This window comes from Nelumbo nucifera, chromosome 7, assembly GCF_055504915.1.
Source record: "Nelumbo nucifera cultivar China Antique chromosome 7, China Antique-T2T, whole genome shotgun sequence".
In the NCBI taxonomy this organism is placed as follows: Eukaryota; Viridiplantae; Streptophyta; class Magnoliopsida; order Proteales; family Nelumbonaceae; genus Nelumbo; species Nelumbo nucifera.
Genome location: NC_142655.1, coordinates 14583148 through 14596372, shown reverse-complemented (window position 1 = coordinate 14596372; position 13225 = coordinate 14583148). Strand labels below are relative to the sequence as shown.

Below are 13225 nucleotides of genomic sequence, written 5' to 3'. Positions count from 1 at the left end.
ATAGGGAGAAGGTAGGTTGTTAGAATCTTATCTTTTGTTTGAATTTGAAGTAGGTGGCTGGGGAAACCTGTGATATTGGGGTTGCTTTATTGGAGGGATTTGGTATCTAGGAGGTCTCAGGTTAGTGATTGGTATTGGTGGTTTCAGGCTTGATGCTCTGGGCTGCATAGTTGTAAATCTTTGTACAGGGCCAAAGCAGTTGCTTGTTTTTGGTTCTGGGTCAGCCCTCTTTTTGTTTCTTTTGTCTAGTCCCCATGTTTGTATTTTCTTTTCCTCTCAATAGCTACTAAAACTTGTTATCTTTCAGAAATGGTTATATTTGATATCCATTGTATTTTTGGATATGAAAGTTGTTTAGTGGTCAGTAGTTGGAGCTGAAGGTGGGTTAGAAGCCCAGGTTTTTTCTTAACACCTCCACCAAACCTGGGGGAAAAGTAATTTGATATCTTTATGACTTGAACATAGTAACTTGTACATGAACATATCTTATAGAGCTGGATATTCAAGGTACCAGATGGCAGTTTGCAAATGCTTAGAGGCATTTTATATGACAATAAACTTATATTCTAGATATGATATTCAAAAGTTATGAAACATATCAAGCTCAAAAAAAAAGGCAAGAGGTGTAGATAACATTAAAGGAGTAGAGTTTTTTTTTTTTTTTTAAATACTTGACTGCCTTTTGGAAGGAAATCCATTTCCATTAGTCATTGCCTTGCACTTGTTAGGATAACCACTTATCTTACTTTCTTTACCCCTATTCCATTTTCTGTTTTTCATTGTTCTTATTTATCCCTTTTAATTTCATTCTATTCAGAGGGTCGAGAATTGGTGAGAATATTGCTAGCTGCTGGAGCAGACCCAACTGCCCAGGACTCACAACACGGGCGGACAGCTTTGCATTCAGCAGCTATGGCTAATGATGTTGAGTTGGTCAAGGTAAGCCAAATGTCTTCCCAATTTCTGGAATCTAGCAACATTATGCTTTTATTTTCCTTAAGATATATAGTCAAATTCTCCTTGCAGACGTCTTATTTACTTGAGATATTTTGGCATTTTTGAGTAGATTATTCTTGATGCTGGAGTTGACGTAAACATCAGGAATGTCCATAATACGGTACCTCTTCATGTTGCACTAGCCAGAGGTGCAAAATCATGTGTTGGCTTGCTCTTATCTTCTGGAGCAAATTGTAATTTGCAGGTTAGTCTCAGTTAAATTGTTGTCATCCTTCCTATGAACTCACTTTCATTTATTTATTTTTTTTTTGTAAAAGTTGTGCTTTAAGAAAAAAAATATGTAGTCAGAAATAGACCTGTTCATGGGGAGCCCATCGGTTTTGGCTTTACACTGCTTCGGGCTGGGCCCCATTCAAATTTTGGCAAAACCTGAACCCGAGCCCAGCCCATGAACAGGTCTAGTTAGAAACATGGGGCCATAGCCATTACTTGGTTAAATGGTAAAATTTTGGGCGGGCAAGTGTGAGAATGCATGATCGAGTCTGAGAGTGGCCACTTTGTGTAAAAACTACCAAAGGTTAGGAGGTTCTACTAGGGATGGCAACGGGTAGGGTACCCACGAAAATTGCTCTTCCCATTCTTGAACCCATCTAGGTACCCTTGATCTTAAACCCATTTAACTTTTCCTCTCAATTTCCCAAACCTGTCTCACCCAATTATCATTTGACATATCATATTATTGTTATCATTTTTCAAATTTGAAATTTAATTTTATTTACCTTAATTAATGCCCACTAAACTCACTACAATTGATTATATTTAACATTCCATTTACCATAATTAACTGCATAACCAACCTTATTTAACACACCACCTATAACATTAATTAGTTCCACTAATTATTTATATCTCATAATTAGCTCAATTAATTCCATTGAAGTTTATTTAAAATCAACCCTACATAAAACAACTATGTTGTTTGAGTATTTGAACCTAGGTTTCTTAATTGAAACATAAATATTCTAACCACCAAACCATTCCCAGTGGTTTAAAAGGTGCACCTAGGCGCATAGTCGAGGTCCATTTTAGGGTAATTTGCCTCGCCTAGGTCCTAGGCACAACACTTTCAAAAGGTGTGCGCTTGGTGCACCTTGCACTTTAGCCTAGGCATGTGTCTTTTGAGAACTTGTGCATTTTCTTCTGTTTTTTTTTTTTTTTTTTTTGTACCAAAGCTCCGAAACCCCATATTTGCTCATTTTGCTCATTTATTCATCCTAATAATAGATATTTTTAAAAGACACTTAAAAGTTATAAAACCTTTTTTATAGGGATTAAGAATTTAAGACCTTGATATGGACTTGTTTGGGCTTGCCTCGAGGGGCTTGGTACAAAGGCGGCTTGTAGAATTAGGAATGCATAATGTTTAACATCACATTAGTTATTTGAAGTAATGCAATTGGGAAAAAAATTAAGTGATTAAGAGTTTACATGCTTGAATATGTTTTATATGTTATGCTTGATTTTTTAAGTTTTCATTTTAAATATATTTTACATATTATGTTTGTGATTTTAATTTGAGATAATAGTTTTTAATTATTTTTTAAAGTTAAGTTTATATTTTTAATTAATATTGTGTTTAATATTTTTAATAGTTTGAATTTTTTATATTTTTTGGTTTTTTGAAAAACTTGCCTTTTTTATTTTTTTTTCACCTTCATTCAAAAAGGTGCATGCCTCACCTTGTGCATTGTGCCGCGGGTGCAAAATGACCCTTGTGCTTTCTTGCACCTTGTGCTTTTAAAGCCCTGACCACTCCACATTATCTTGCTAAATTAGCATTTGATAAGCACCATATTATATCCATGTGTTAAAGTACAAAAAATTCATTTTTAGATATCTGGGTTTCGAGCCATAATCAAAACAGCTCTAAATGCTTTTGCCTCTATAATCGCAATTGTCCATTGAAGAAATTTTTTTGGATGACTAATTTCATATGAGAATGTAATTTTTTACTATGACATCATTTCCTTGGGATATTTTGATAGTTTACACTTCACATTTTGCTAAAATTACACTTCACATAAAGTCATAAACTATTAAGATACATGTTTCTTATGTATGGTTATTAGAGGTGTAGATGATATATAATTCATTTATTTTTAATGTATATTTGAATTTCCATGGTGTATCCATGTGTATCTTCATTTTGCCACCGTATCCGTGCATATCCAAGTGTATTGTTGAGTGGGCTGATTTATGTTGGGCCGATTTATGTTTAGTTTGTTTTCTTTTAAATTAAGAAGTTGTTGGGCCTTGGGTCCATTAGTCTTTTATTTTTAAAAGAATTGTAAGTACTTAGTTGAATTGTCGCCCTACTAGGGTTATGTATCACTATCCTAGTCGACCTTCTTCTCCTTTTCTTCCCTTTCCTCTGTCTATTGCTGAAACCCCCAACTTTCTCCTCTTCCTTTCACAAGAAGCTTGGCCGAAATCAGCACATAAGGCTTTCTACTTGGTATCAGAGCAGGTTGAAGGTTCTTGAAGAGATTCACTCTTGCAGCCCTAGATCGGCCGACTGCATGGAGATTTAAGAGGCTGATCGAAGCTCTCAGGTAAGCCCAGTTTTTGGATTTTCTTGATGGATCTGTATGCCCTGTATCTGGTCTAGGGTTTCTCATCAGAATCAGGAAAAACTGGAGAAAGGGGAAGAGTCCTGATTTTGTTGGACTCTTCAATTTTGACCTAGGTAGTGGCGCCCTAATTTTTTAGGGTTCCTCTGGGTTTTTTGTAAGGAGCGATTCAACTTCCATGTGGTTTGGAGGCTTCTAGAGAGGGCAGTTGCTTTTTCTCTCTCTTCTCCCATCTCACCGAAAAGGAATCTTTCGTGGGAAGAAAGTCTAGGACACCAAAGGAGTGTCGTTGGTTTCAGAAGGTATTCTTTTTGTTCTTGCTGCATTTTTTGGTTGTTTTTTGCACCTCTTTTGAGACACATGGAGGGACACAAAGTTGAATATAAGCTCGGGAATAAAATGAGACTAGTGGGAGGAGGTGCTGGAGACCCCTTCGGAGCTGGGACCATTACTACAGTTAGGTTGGATGGTACAAACTACTTGGAATGGTCTCAATCTGCAAAGATGGCCATTGGGGCTCGTGGAAAATTGGGGTATATTACTGTTGAAGAGGTAAAACCCGAAACTGGCAACTCCCGGTGGGTGCAGGAAAATTATATGGTAATGACATGGTTGTGTAATTCTATGTTGTCACATATAAGTAAAAATTTTTTATGGGCAAACACTACTAAGGAGATATGGGATGGGGTTGCAGAAACCTAATCACAAAGGGAGAATGTTGCTAGGGCTTATCAACTGAGAAATCAAATTATTGCCACAAGGCAGGGAGATAGATCTGTTGCAGCCTATTTTTCAGTCCTTAAGACCCTGTGGCAGGAGATCGACCATCTAGAGACCTTTGCTTGGGAAACCACCAAGGATGCAGCTACCTATCAAAGACATTTAGAGAAGTATAGGGTGTTCGAATTCCTTGCTGGCCTTAACCCTGAGTATGACATTGCACGACAGCATCTTCTTTCTAGGGACAATGTCACTCTCTCCCAAGCATATGCCTTTGTGTCAGGAGAGGAGTGTAGGAGGGATGTAATGATGAAAAATCTCAGTTCTGATCAGTCTGCTATGGTAAGTGCTGTGAAATTTAAACAGAATGGCAATGAAAACAAAAAGGAAGACAAAAGGGATTTGGTCTGTGACTACTATAAGAAGCCTAAGCATACAAGAGACACTTGTTGGAAGCTTCACCCACATCTTGTGCCGACCAGATTGAAGAATAAGAAAGGAAATGCGCGCATGGCAGTTACCGGTGATACTCCGCCCCCCTACTATAGCTGCTTTGGAGTCCGTTGCAGCTGCTGCAGTAAGGGCCGAGCTTGAGAGGTTTGGGTTACTTCTGAATCAGAGGGATACAGCTAGTTCCAGTTCAGCCGTAAACGGACAACAAGGTACATGTAGCACAGGTGGAGCTCACTCTACCTCCTTTGCCCACACAGGTAGTTTACATGTCACTGCAAACTATGTTTCTGCTTCAGGTAAGGAGAGATCTCATTGGATTATAGACTCTGGAGCCTCAGAGCATATGACCCATTGCTCTACTATTTTCTCCTCTTATCAGCTCTATTCTGGCAGAGATAGGGTCTCCACAACTAATGGATCCCATGTTCTTATTGCTGGGAAGGGATTTGTCAAGATTAATGATTCTATTTGCTTACCCTCTGTCCTCCATGTTCCTAGATTGAGCACTAATTTGTTATCTGTTAGTAGTTTGACTAAGAATCTGAATTGCTCAGTGATTTTTTCTCTTGGACACTGTATTTTGCAGGATCTGGATTCAAAGAGGACGATTGGGAGTGGTTGTGAAGTGAATGGAATCTACCTCCTGGATGCTCTCCCTCTTCACCAAAGCCATCATGTTTGCAGAGATAGTGAGTCAAAATCTGTGGGTCAGATTATGCTTTGGCACAATCGTATGGGTCATTTATCCTTTTCTTCTTTGAGTTGTTTGTTTCCAAAACTATTTGAGTCTGTGAGTCTGTCAAGTTTGAAGTGTGAGGGTTGTGAACTTGGAAAGCATTGTAGACACTCCTTTAAACCTAGTAATAAAAGATGTTGTCCCTTTGATGTTATTCATTCGGATGTGTGGGGCCCTTATCATGTTCCCTCTATGGGCGGCTATCGCTATTTTCTCCTATTTGTGGATGATTTCTCTCGATTTTCCTGGATTTACCTGATGAAATCACACGATAAGCGTGTTTGTCTTCATTTTGTAAATCTTCTATTGATGATTTAATGAAAGTGTTATTGATAAAAAAAATCACGCGATGAAGTACCATCCTTGGTGAGGCAATTCCACTAGATGGTACTAACACAGTTTGGGACAAGAATAAAGATGTTCAGATCTGACAATGCTAGGGAATATTTTGAGAGGCATCTTGCCTCATATCCGTTGGAGTATGGTGTTGTCCATCAAAGCAGTTGCTTCTATAGTTCACACCAGAATGGTGTTGCAGAGAGGAAGAACAGACACATCGTTGAGACGGCAATAAGCATGATGATCACAGCCACAGTTCCGGTTCGTTTTTGGGGTGATGCAGTTCTCACAGCAGTACATCTGATTAACAGAGTGCCCTCTCGTGTACTCGGATTCAGGACCCCATTCAGCCTTCTTTTTCCTCAGGGGGAGATGTTTCATATTTTTCTAAGGGTGTTTGGATGTGTCTGCTTTGCACATATTCTTGGCCCTTATCGTTCGAAGCTTGATCCCAAGGCAAAGAAATGTGTTTTCCTTAGATATGCAGAGAATCAGAAAGGGTACTGCTGCTATGATCCAGTCTCTGGGAACCGGTATGTTACTATGGATGTTACCTATGAATCTACGTACTTTTTCTCAAAGGATCCTTCTCAGGGGGAGTGTTTTGGGGAAGTAAGTCAGTAGTCTATCCCTCTCCCAATTCCCGTTCCTGTGTCTACTCCTATGCTTGACCACCACCCGATGTCACCCACCTTGCCACCTCCTTTGCGTTCCATTTCACAGGATTACTCGCGGCAGAGACTTCATAAGGCGGTTGATTCCACTACAGCAGAACTCACATCACTTCCTGTCGATCCCTTGGAGACTCCAGATTCGATTGATACAGATTCAGGTATTCCTCTTGATCCCACTATTTCAGTTCCCATTGATCCTACTGACACTGTTACAGATAACCTTGATCTCCCTATTGCTCTTAGAAAAGGGAAGAAAAAGTGCACTGTTCATTGTATCTCACAGTACTTATCCTACAGTGGACTTTCTCCTTCCTACCGTGCTTTTCTCTCTTCTCTTGATTTAGTGTCTATACCCAAGGGTGTTAGTGAGGTTCTCTCCAAACCTGAGTGGAAGACAGCTATGCAGGAAGAGATGGAGGCTTTGATTAAGAATCAGACATGGGAGATTGTGGACCTACTAGAAGGCAAGGAGACAGTTGGATGCAGATGGGTTTACACAGTAAAGTATAAGGCAGATGGAAGTATAGAGAGGTACAAGGCAAGACTTGTTGCAAAAGGGTACACACAGGCCTATGGCATTGATTATCTAGAGACATTTGCGCTAGTTGCAAAGATGACCTCTATTCGGATACTCCTTTCTCTTGCTGCCTCATACTCTTGGCCCTTGTTCCAACTGGATGTAAAGAATGCTATCCTAAATGGGGATCTGCAAGAAGAGGTGTATATGGATCTTCCAGCTGGTTTTTATGATAATGCTGAAAAGGGAAAGGTGTGCAAGCTGAAGAAGTCACTATATGGCTTGAAACAATCTCCTAGAGCATGGTTTGACAGATTCAGAAAGGCCCTGATTGTTTTTGGCTACACTCAAACTCAATCTGATCACACCTTGTTTGTGAAGCACAAGGGATCTTTGGTGTAAATCCTAATTGTTTATGTGGATGACATTGTTGTCACTAGGAATGATCTGAGTGAGATTGATAGTCTGAAGAGGAACCTGTATAAGGAATTTGAGATTAAGGATCTTGGAGAACTAAGATACTTCTTAGGCATTGAAGTTGCAAGATCGAAACATGGAATTTTTATCTCTCAAAGGAAGTATGTCTTGGACCTTCTCCAAGAGACAGGGAAGCTTGGAACAAAGGCAGATAGCACCCCCATTGATCAGAACCATAGAATCAGTGCATCGGAAGGTGAACCCGTGAAGGACCTTGGGAGATACCAAAGACTTGTGGATCAGCTACTATACTTGTGTATGACAAGGCCGGACATCTCTTATGCAGTAAGTGTAGTGAGTCAATACATGCATGCTCCATGAGATCAGCACTGGAAGGCAGTTGATAGGATCCTTGCATAGTTGAAGGGACGTCCAGGCAGAGGCATATTGTTTACTGATCATGGACAACTGAAGCTAGAGACCTATACAGATGCGGATTGGGCAGGATGCCTTGATGACAGAAGATCAACTTCAGGAGTGTGCACCCTAGTTGGGGGTAACCTAGTCTCATGGAAGAGTAAAAAACAAACAGTTGTGGCAATATCAAGTGCAGAAGTGGAATATAGGGCCATGGCACATGGAGTTTCAGAACTTCTCTGGATTCGTTCTCTATTAGAAGAAATCGGTGTACAGGCAGAAGAACCTATGATGCTATACTGCGATAACCAGGCAGCAATCAATATTGCCCATAATCCAGTCCAACATGACCGAACTAAGCACATTGAAGTAGATAGACATTTTATCAGAGAAAGGGTAACTTTTGGAGAAGTTTGTCTTCCATACATTTCTTCTGATCTGCAGCTTGCTGATGTTCTCACAAAAGGTGTTGCGAAGAATAAGCCGGAACATGATCTACACAAGTTGGGAATGTGTGACATCTATTCCCAACTTGAGGGGGAGTGTTGAGTGGGCTGATTTATGTTGGGCCGATTTATGTTTAGTTTGTTTTCTTTTAAATTAAGAAGTTGTTGGGCCTTGGGCCCATTAGTCTTTTATTTTTAAAAGAATTGTAAGTACTTAGTTGAGTTGCCGCCCTACTAGGGGCATCTTTGTAATATCCCATATTTAAGTTAATTATAAATAGAATGAGGGGCTGGCGGCTAGGGTTATGTATCACTATCCTAGTCGACCTTCTCCTTTTCTTCCCTTTCCTCTGTCTATTGCTGAAACCCCCAACTTTCTCCTCTTCCTTTCACAAGAAGCTTGGCTGAAATCAGCACATAAGGCTTTCTACTTGTATCATGATTTGGATACATTTATTTAAATTGTCTCTTCAATATTCTTTGCATTTTTTGATACTTTGAACCTTGCACCCAATTTTACATCACATAAATAAAATGTGATGCTCCTCTAAGTAAAAATGGTGTGGTAGGCCAGTGCTAAAGATGTCTATAATGGGATACAAGGGCAAGGGTTTGCTTCCTCTGTTAACCCTTTTTCCAATCAAGGTTCAAAGTATCAATACAATACATGCCCTGTATCGGGCGTATCGTATTGTATCTTTAGGTACCTGATACACCTATTTGCAGGTGTTTTTAGGGACCCGATTTTTTTAATGAATATATATATATATAGATAGATGAGTTTGAAATTAGGTTTGGGTTTGGGTTTTGATAAATGGGTCCTATTAGGGTTGGGTACCCTAAAATTCCCACAAAATTGCCATTCCTAGGTTATGATACCGGGAACTTGTAACCTCTCATTCGGTATCATAAAAGAGGTAATCAATCAGGTGGTGTTTATCAAAAATCACAGGGGGTTTTGATTGGTCAAAACCCTTTGGTGAGGCCAAAAAAAGAAAAGAAAGAAAAAGAAAAAATGTGAATGTATTCTGTTTTGCATGTTTTTTTTTGTAGTAGGATCCCAAATTGTTGTTTTTGGGTAGCTTTGTTGACAATTTGGGTCCAGGTGTATTTTCGTCATTTTATAATTCAGATTCTGGTCAGGGGTAGTTGGGTGCACATCTGTTGGGTTTTGGTCTCTTAGGTCTTTTTGTAACAAAAGTTATCTTTTGGGGGTTTGTTTGAAGTTAACTTTGTTCTTAAGGAGTTGCTTGGAAAGGGAAACATTCTAGGGGCACATTTTTAAATATTTTAATTGGCTTCTCCAGCAAGCGTTGAGTCTTTATAAAAGAGAAGGGGGTTATTTCTGTAGGGGTCTTTTAGTTCTTTCTTTTTTGTTTGATCTGTAGCTCAGTCCCAACTAGTGTTTTCAAGTATTGGGAGTTTGGGTTTTGAGGAGTCGACCCATTTTGGCACCTTTCCATCCTTCTATGACTGCGTGTCTGCATGGGAGGCCAGCTTGATGCTATTGTTACTGTAGCGGAACTGTTTCAGAAGGAGTTCTACCTTAGGTTCAGGTCTGAAATCCCTAAAAATGCAACTTGTTTTGTTGTTTCCAGTTTGGTATTTCTTGTGCTTATTGCTGTACACTTGAAGTGCTGCATGTAATTTGTTTTTGTGTCCACATCACCCTTTCTGTATGATGTCTTTCCAGCAGCATAGTTTTTTCAAAGGTTAGGACCATATCCAGTCTACCCCTCCCAAGACCCCTGATAGCTGGGACCAACATTGGGTAGTAGGTATCTGTCTGTATTTGCTTTGTCTCAGTTTGCAATGAAATTTCAGTTTATCTACCATAAAAAATGGATAATGGCCTTTTTTTGTACTCAGAAACTCTAATGTCATATCAGTTTCATCGGGGGTTTTCTTGTAATGTTATATAATGAGTTAATAGTTGACATGTGATATTATTCACAACAAATGGCATCAGAGCAACAAGAAAAAGACTCACAATGATAATGTTGATAGTGATTGGATATTTTTTTATGATTATATTAGTAACTGGTCCTTTGTACAACAAGAATCTGTACAAAAAAGGACCTCAAAAAAAGTCCACTCTCAAAAAAGTATGATCAGAAGTAACATCTTTGAAATCAGAATGTATTGACAACCAGCTCCTAATGGCATCTATGACTAAATTAATGACCTCGGCTTCAGAAGAGGATTTCTTCTCAAACAGCCTTCTATTTCTTTCTGACCACACAGCCCATAGCACTGCTGGAGGAACAGAAGCCCAGCAAAGTCTCCCTTTTTTGGAAAGTCCAGAAATCTGCTATTCTTCCAGAAGAGCTTTAACTGATTCTGGCATGCACCCGTTCAGATTCAGGGATTTCAAAAAGTGGCTCCATACTGTAGTACTAAACTTACAATATAGGAAGAGATGTCCAACTGACTCCACCTTCTCATTACATAGACAGCACCTGATATCTGGAATACTCATTCCTTTTTTTATCAACATTTCCTTAGACAAACATCTCTCCAAAGCTGCAACCCAAACAAAGAACTTAATTTTTGTAGGAGCTAGATTCCCCCAAATCAAGGTTCTAAATATCATTACGCCCGATACACCAGTAGGGGCGTATTGGGCGGTACCAGTACTTTTTTTTTTAACTTTTTTTCAAAACCGGTTCAGGGGGGTGGTTTAAGGCTCCTCCACCCCCTGGTAGGGGTGTATCGGGGTGCTCCTAATACGATACGTATCGGCCGATATGGGCCGATACGTGTTGATACTTTGAACCTTGCTCCAAATGGCCTGACTAGGAAAAGGAGATTCAGTCCTCACTAGCTTATAATAGAAGGATTTAACTGTGAAAAACTCCAGTTTTGGTCCCTTTCCATATTTTTGTGTCTTGGGAATGGAGATTTAGTTGCTGGCTTTGTAACAGAGAGAGAAGGTCAGCAACCTGCTGAATTTCCCAGTCATTCAAACTCCTAAATGAGGGAGTCCAACACATGCTATTCTCCTGAAGTCTGAATGGGTCTGCCACTAAGGCTTCTTTGTCTAAGGCCACATTGTATAAATCAGGAAACATCTCTTTAGGGGCCTGTCACCAATCCAGTGGTCTGACCAGAACCATAGGTTTGAGGGGGTGGTCCAGCATCCCACCCATTGTTCCTTAGGCCATACTTCTCCTCTATCACTTTTCTCCACAGATTATTTGGTTCAGTTGAGAATCTCCACAGCCAACTTCCCAATAAAGCTATGTTGAACAACTTCAAATGTCTTAACCCTAAACCACCTAGTGATTGTGGTTTGCAGATTTGGTCCCAGCTCACTAAATGATACTTGTGAGTCTCTTTCCAGCCTTTCCAAAGAAAGTTTCTCATCTTTTTCTCCATTTCCTTTGCCACCTCGAATGGGTAGGTAAGTTGGAAGACTTACCTAATACACTTTTGATCAGTGTGACATTTCCACCTTTAGAGAGGTACCTTGACTTCCAAGTTGACAATTTTTTATCCATCCTTTTTAGAACTGTTACCCAAATAGCTTTGGAAGTACATTTAGCTCTAAGGGGCAGACCCAAGTAACTTGAGGGCAGGCTTCCCACTTTGCATCCCAATAGCTCAGCCAAATCATGAACATTAGGGACTTCCCCCACTATTATTTCACTTTTTGTCACCTTCAGGCCTGTAATAATCACAAACCAGAACAGTAGATATTTCAGGTTTATAATTTGATCCTCTGAAGCATTGCAGAAAAGGAGTGTATCATCTGCATATTGTAACATGGGGATTTTGGTCCTTTTGGGCCTTACTTCAAAACCATCTAGAAACTCCAAATCTGAAGCCCTTCCCACCAGTTTACTTAGGCCTTCCATCACAACTAGAAAATGCAGGGGTGGTAACGGGTCTCCCTGTCTCAGCCCTCTTGAGCTTGTGAAGTTTCCTTTTACCGACCCATTTATTATTAATGAAAACCTTGAGGTTGAGATACAGACTTTAATCCAGCTCCTCCATTTTGAACCAAAATGCATCCTATCCAGCATATAGTCTAAGAATGCCCAATTAACATGATCGTAGGCTTTTTCTAAGTCAATTTTGCAAATCAGCTCTTTCCTCCCACTTCTTAACCTGGAGTCAATTAATTCATTTGCAATAAGAACTCCATCATGAATTGTTTATTATGAACAAAGGCACCTTGGTGAGGTGAAATCAGAGATTCCATCACAGCTCTTAGCCTTGTTGCCAGTACTTTGGCTAGGATTTTGTATACACTACCAATCAGGTTTAATGGCCTAAAATCCTTCATCTCTTTAGCTCCACTTTTCTTAGGGATCAGAGATAGGAAAGTGGCATTCAGACTTCTCTCTAAAGCAGCCAATTCATGAAACTCCTCCAAAACTTTCAACAGTTCTGTTTTAATTAGTTCCCAGAATTTCTTGTAGAAAAGGATTGGATCTATTAATCAACTTAAGATCTTTTGTGACTGTTCTTTTTGAGTTATTTTATTACAAATGCAATATTTTTTGTTCATCATCCTTGATTCAGTTTTTATTTGGTGTTTCGATTTTTTTTTTTTTTTGGATTCTTGTCTACAATCTTGTTAGTTTGATCTCCCTACTCCTAAACTCAGCTTCTTGTGGTGCCTTTTATCAGATCCTGTTATACTATAAATATTGTTAGATCAAAATGATCTCTCCTAGTTCTGTCTTTACTTGTCTATCTTCTTTTCTCCCTTCTCTCATTATTCCCAACAAGAGACACTACTGTGGTTATTCAGGGCATCCTTCTGTTTTTTATATATTAAAATCCTAGAGATAATGTATGCAATTATCTTAAGTAAATGAAATATGATCAGAAAATTTTCATTATTTTATACCTATTTATTTCAGACTGTTCTTGATTTTTCATGTATCATAGGTAGTGATCACTCTATACTA

The 13225-nt window shown here is 39.2% G+C and overlaps 1 protein-coding gene across 2 annotated transcripts in view; it reads left to right on the top strand.

The window, feature by feature from the left end:
* The window catches only part of KEG (protein kinase KEG), a 49236-nt gene that overhangs the window by 21441 nt on the left and 14570 nt on the right, over positions 1 to 13225 (top strand). For both annotated transcript variants that reach the window (XM_010278380.3, XM_010278378.3), the window contains exons 8-9: positions 818 to 939; positions 1067 to 1201. In XM_010278380.3, the coding sequence (XP_010276682.1) occupies positions 818 to 939; positions 1067 to 1201 (257 nt within the window). The remainder of the gene's footprint in view (positions 1 to 817; positions 940 to 1066; positions 1202 to 13225) is intronic.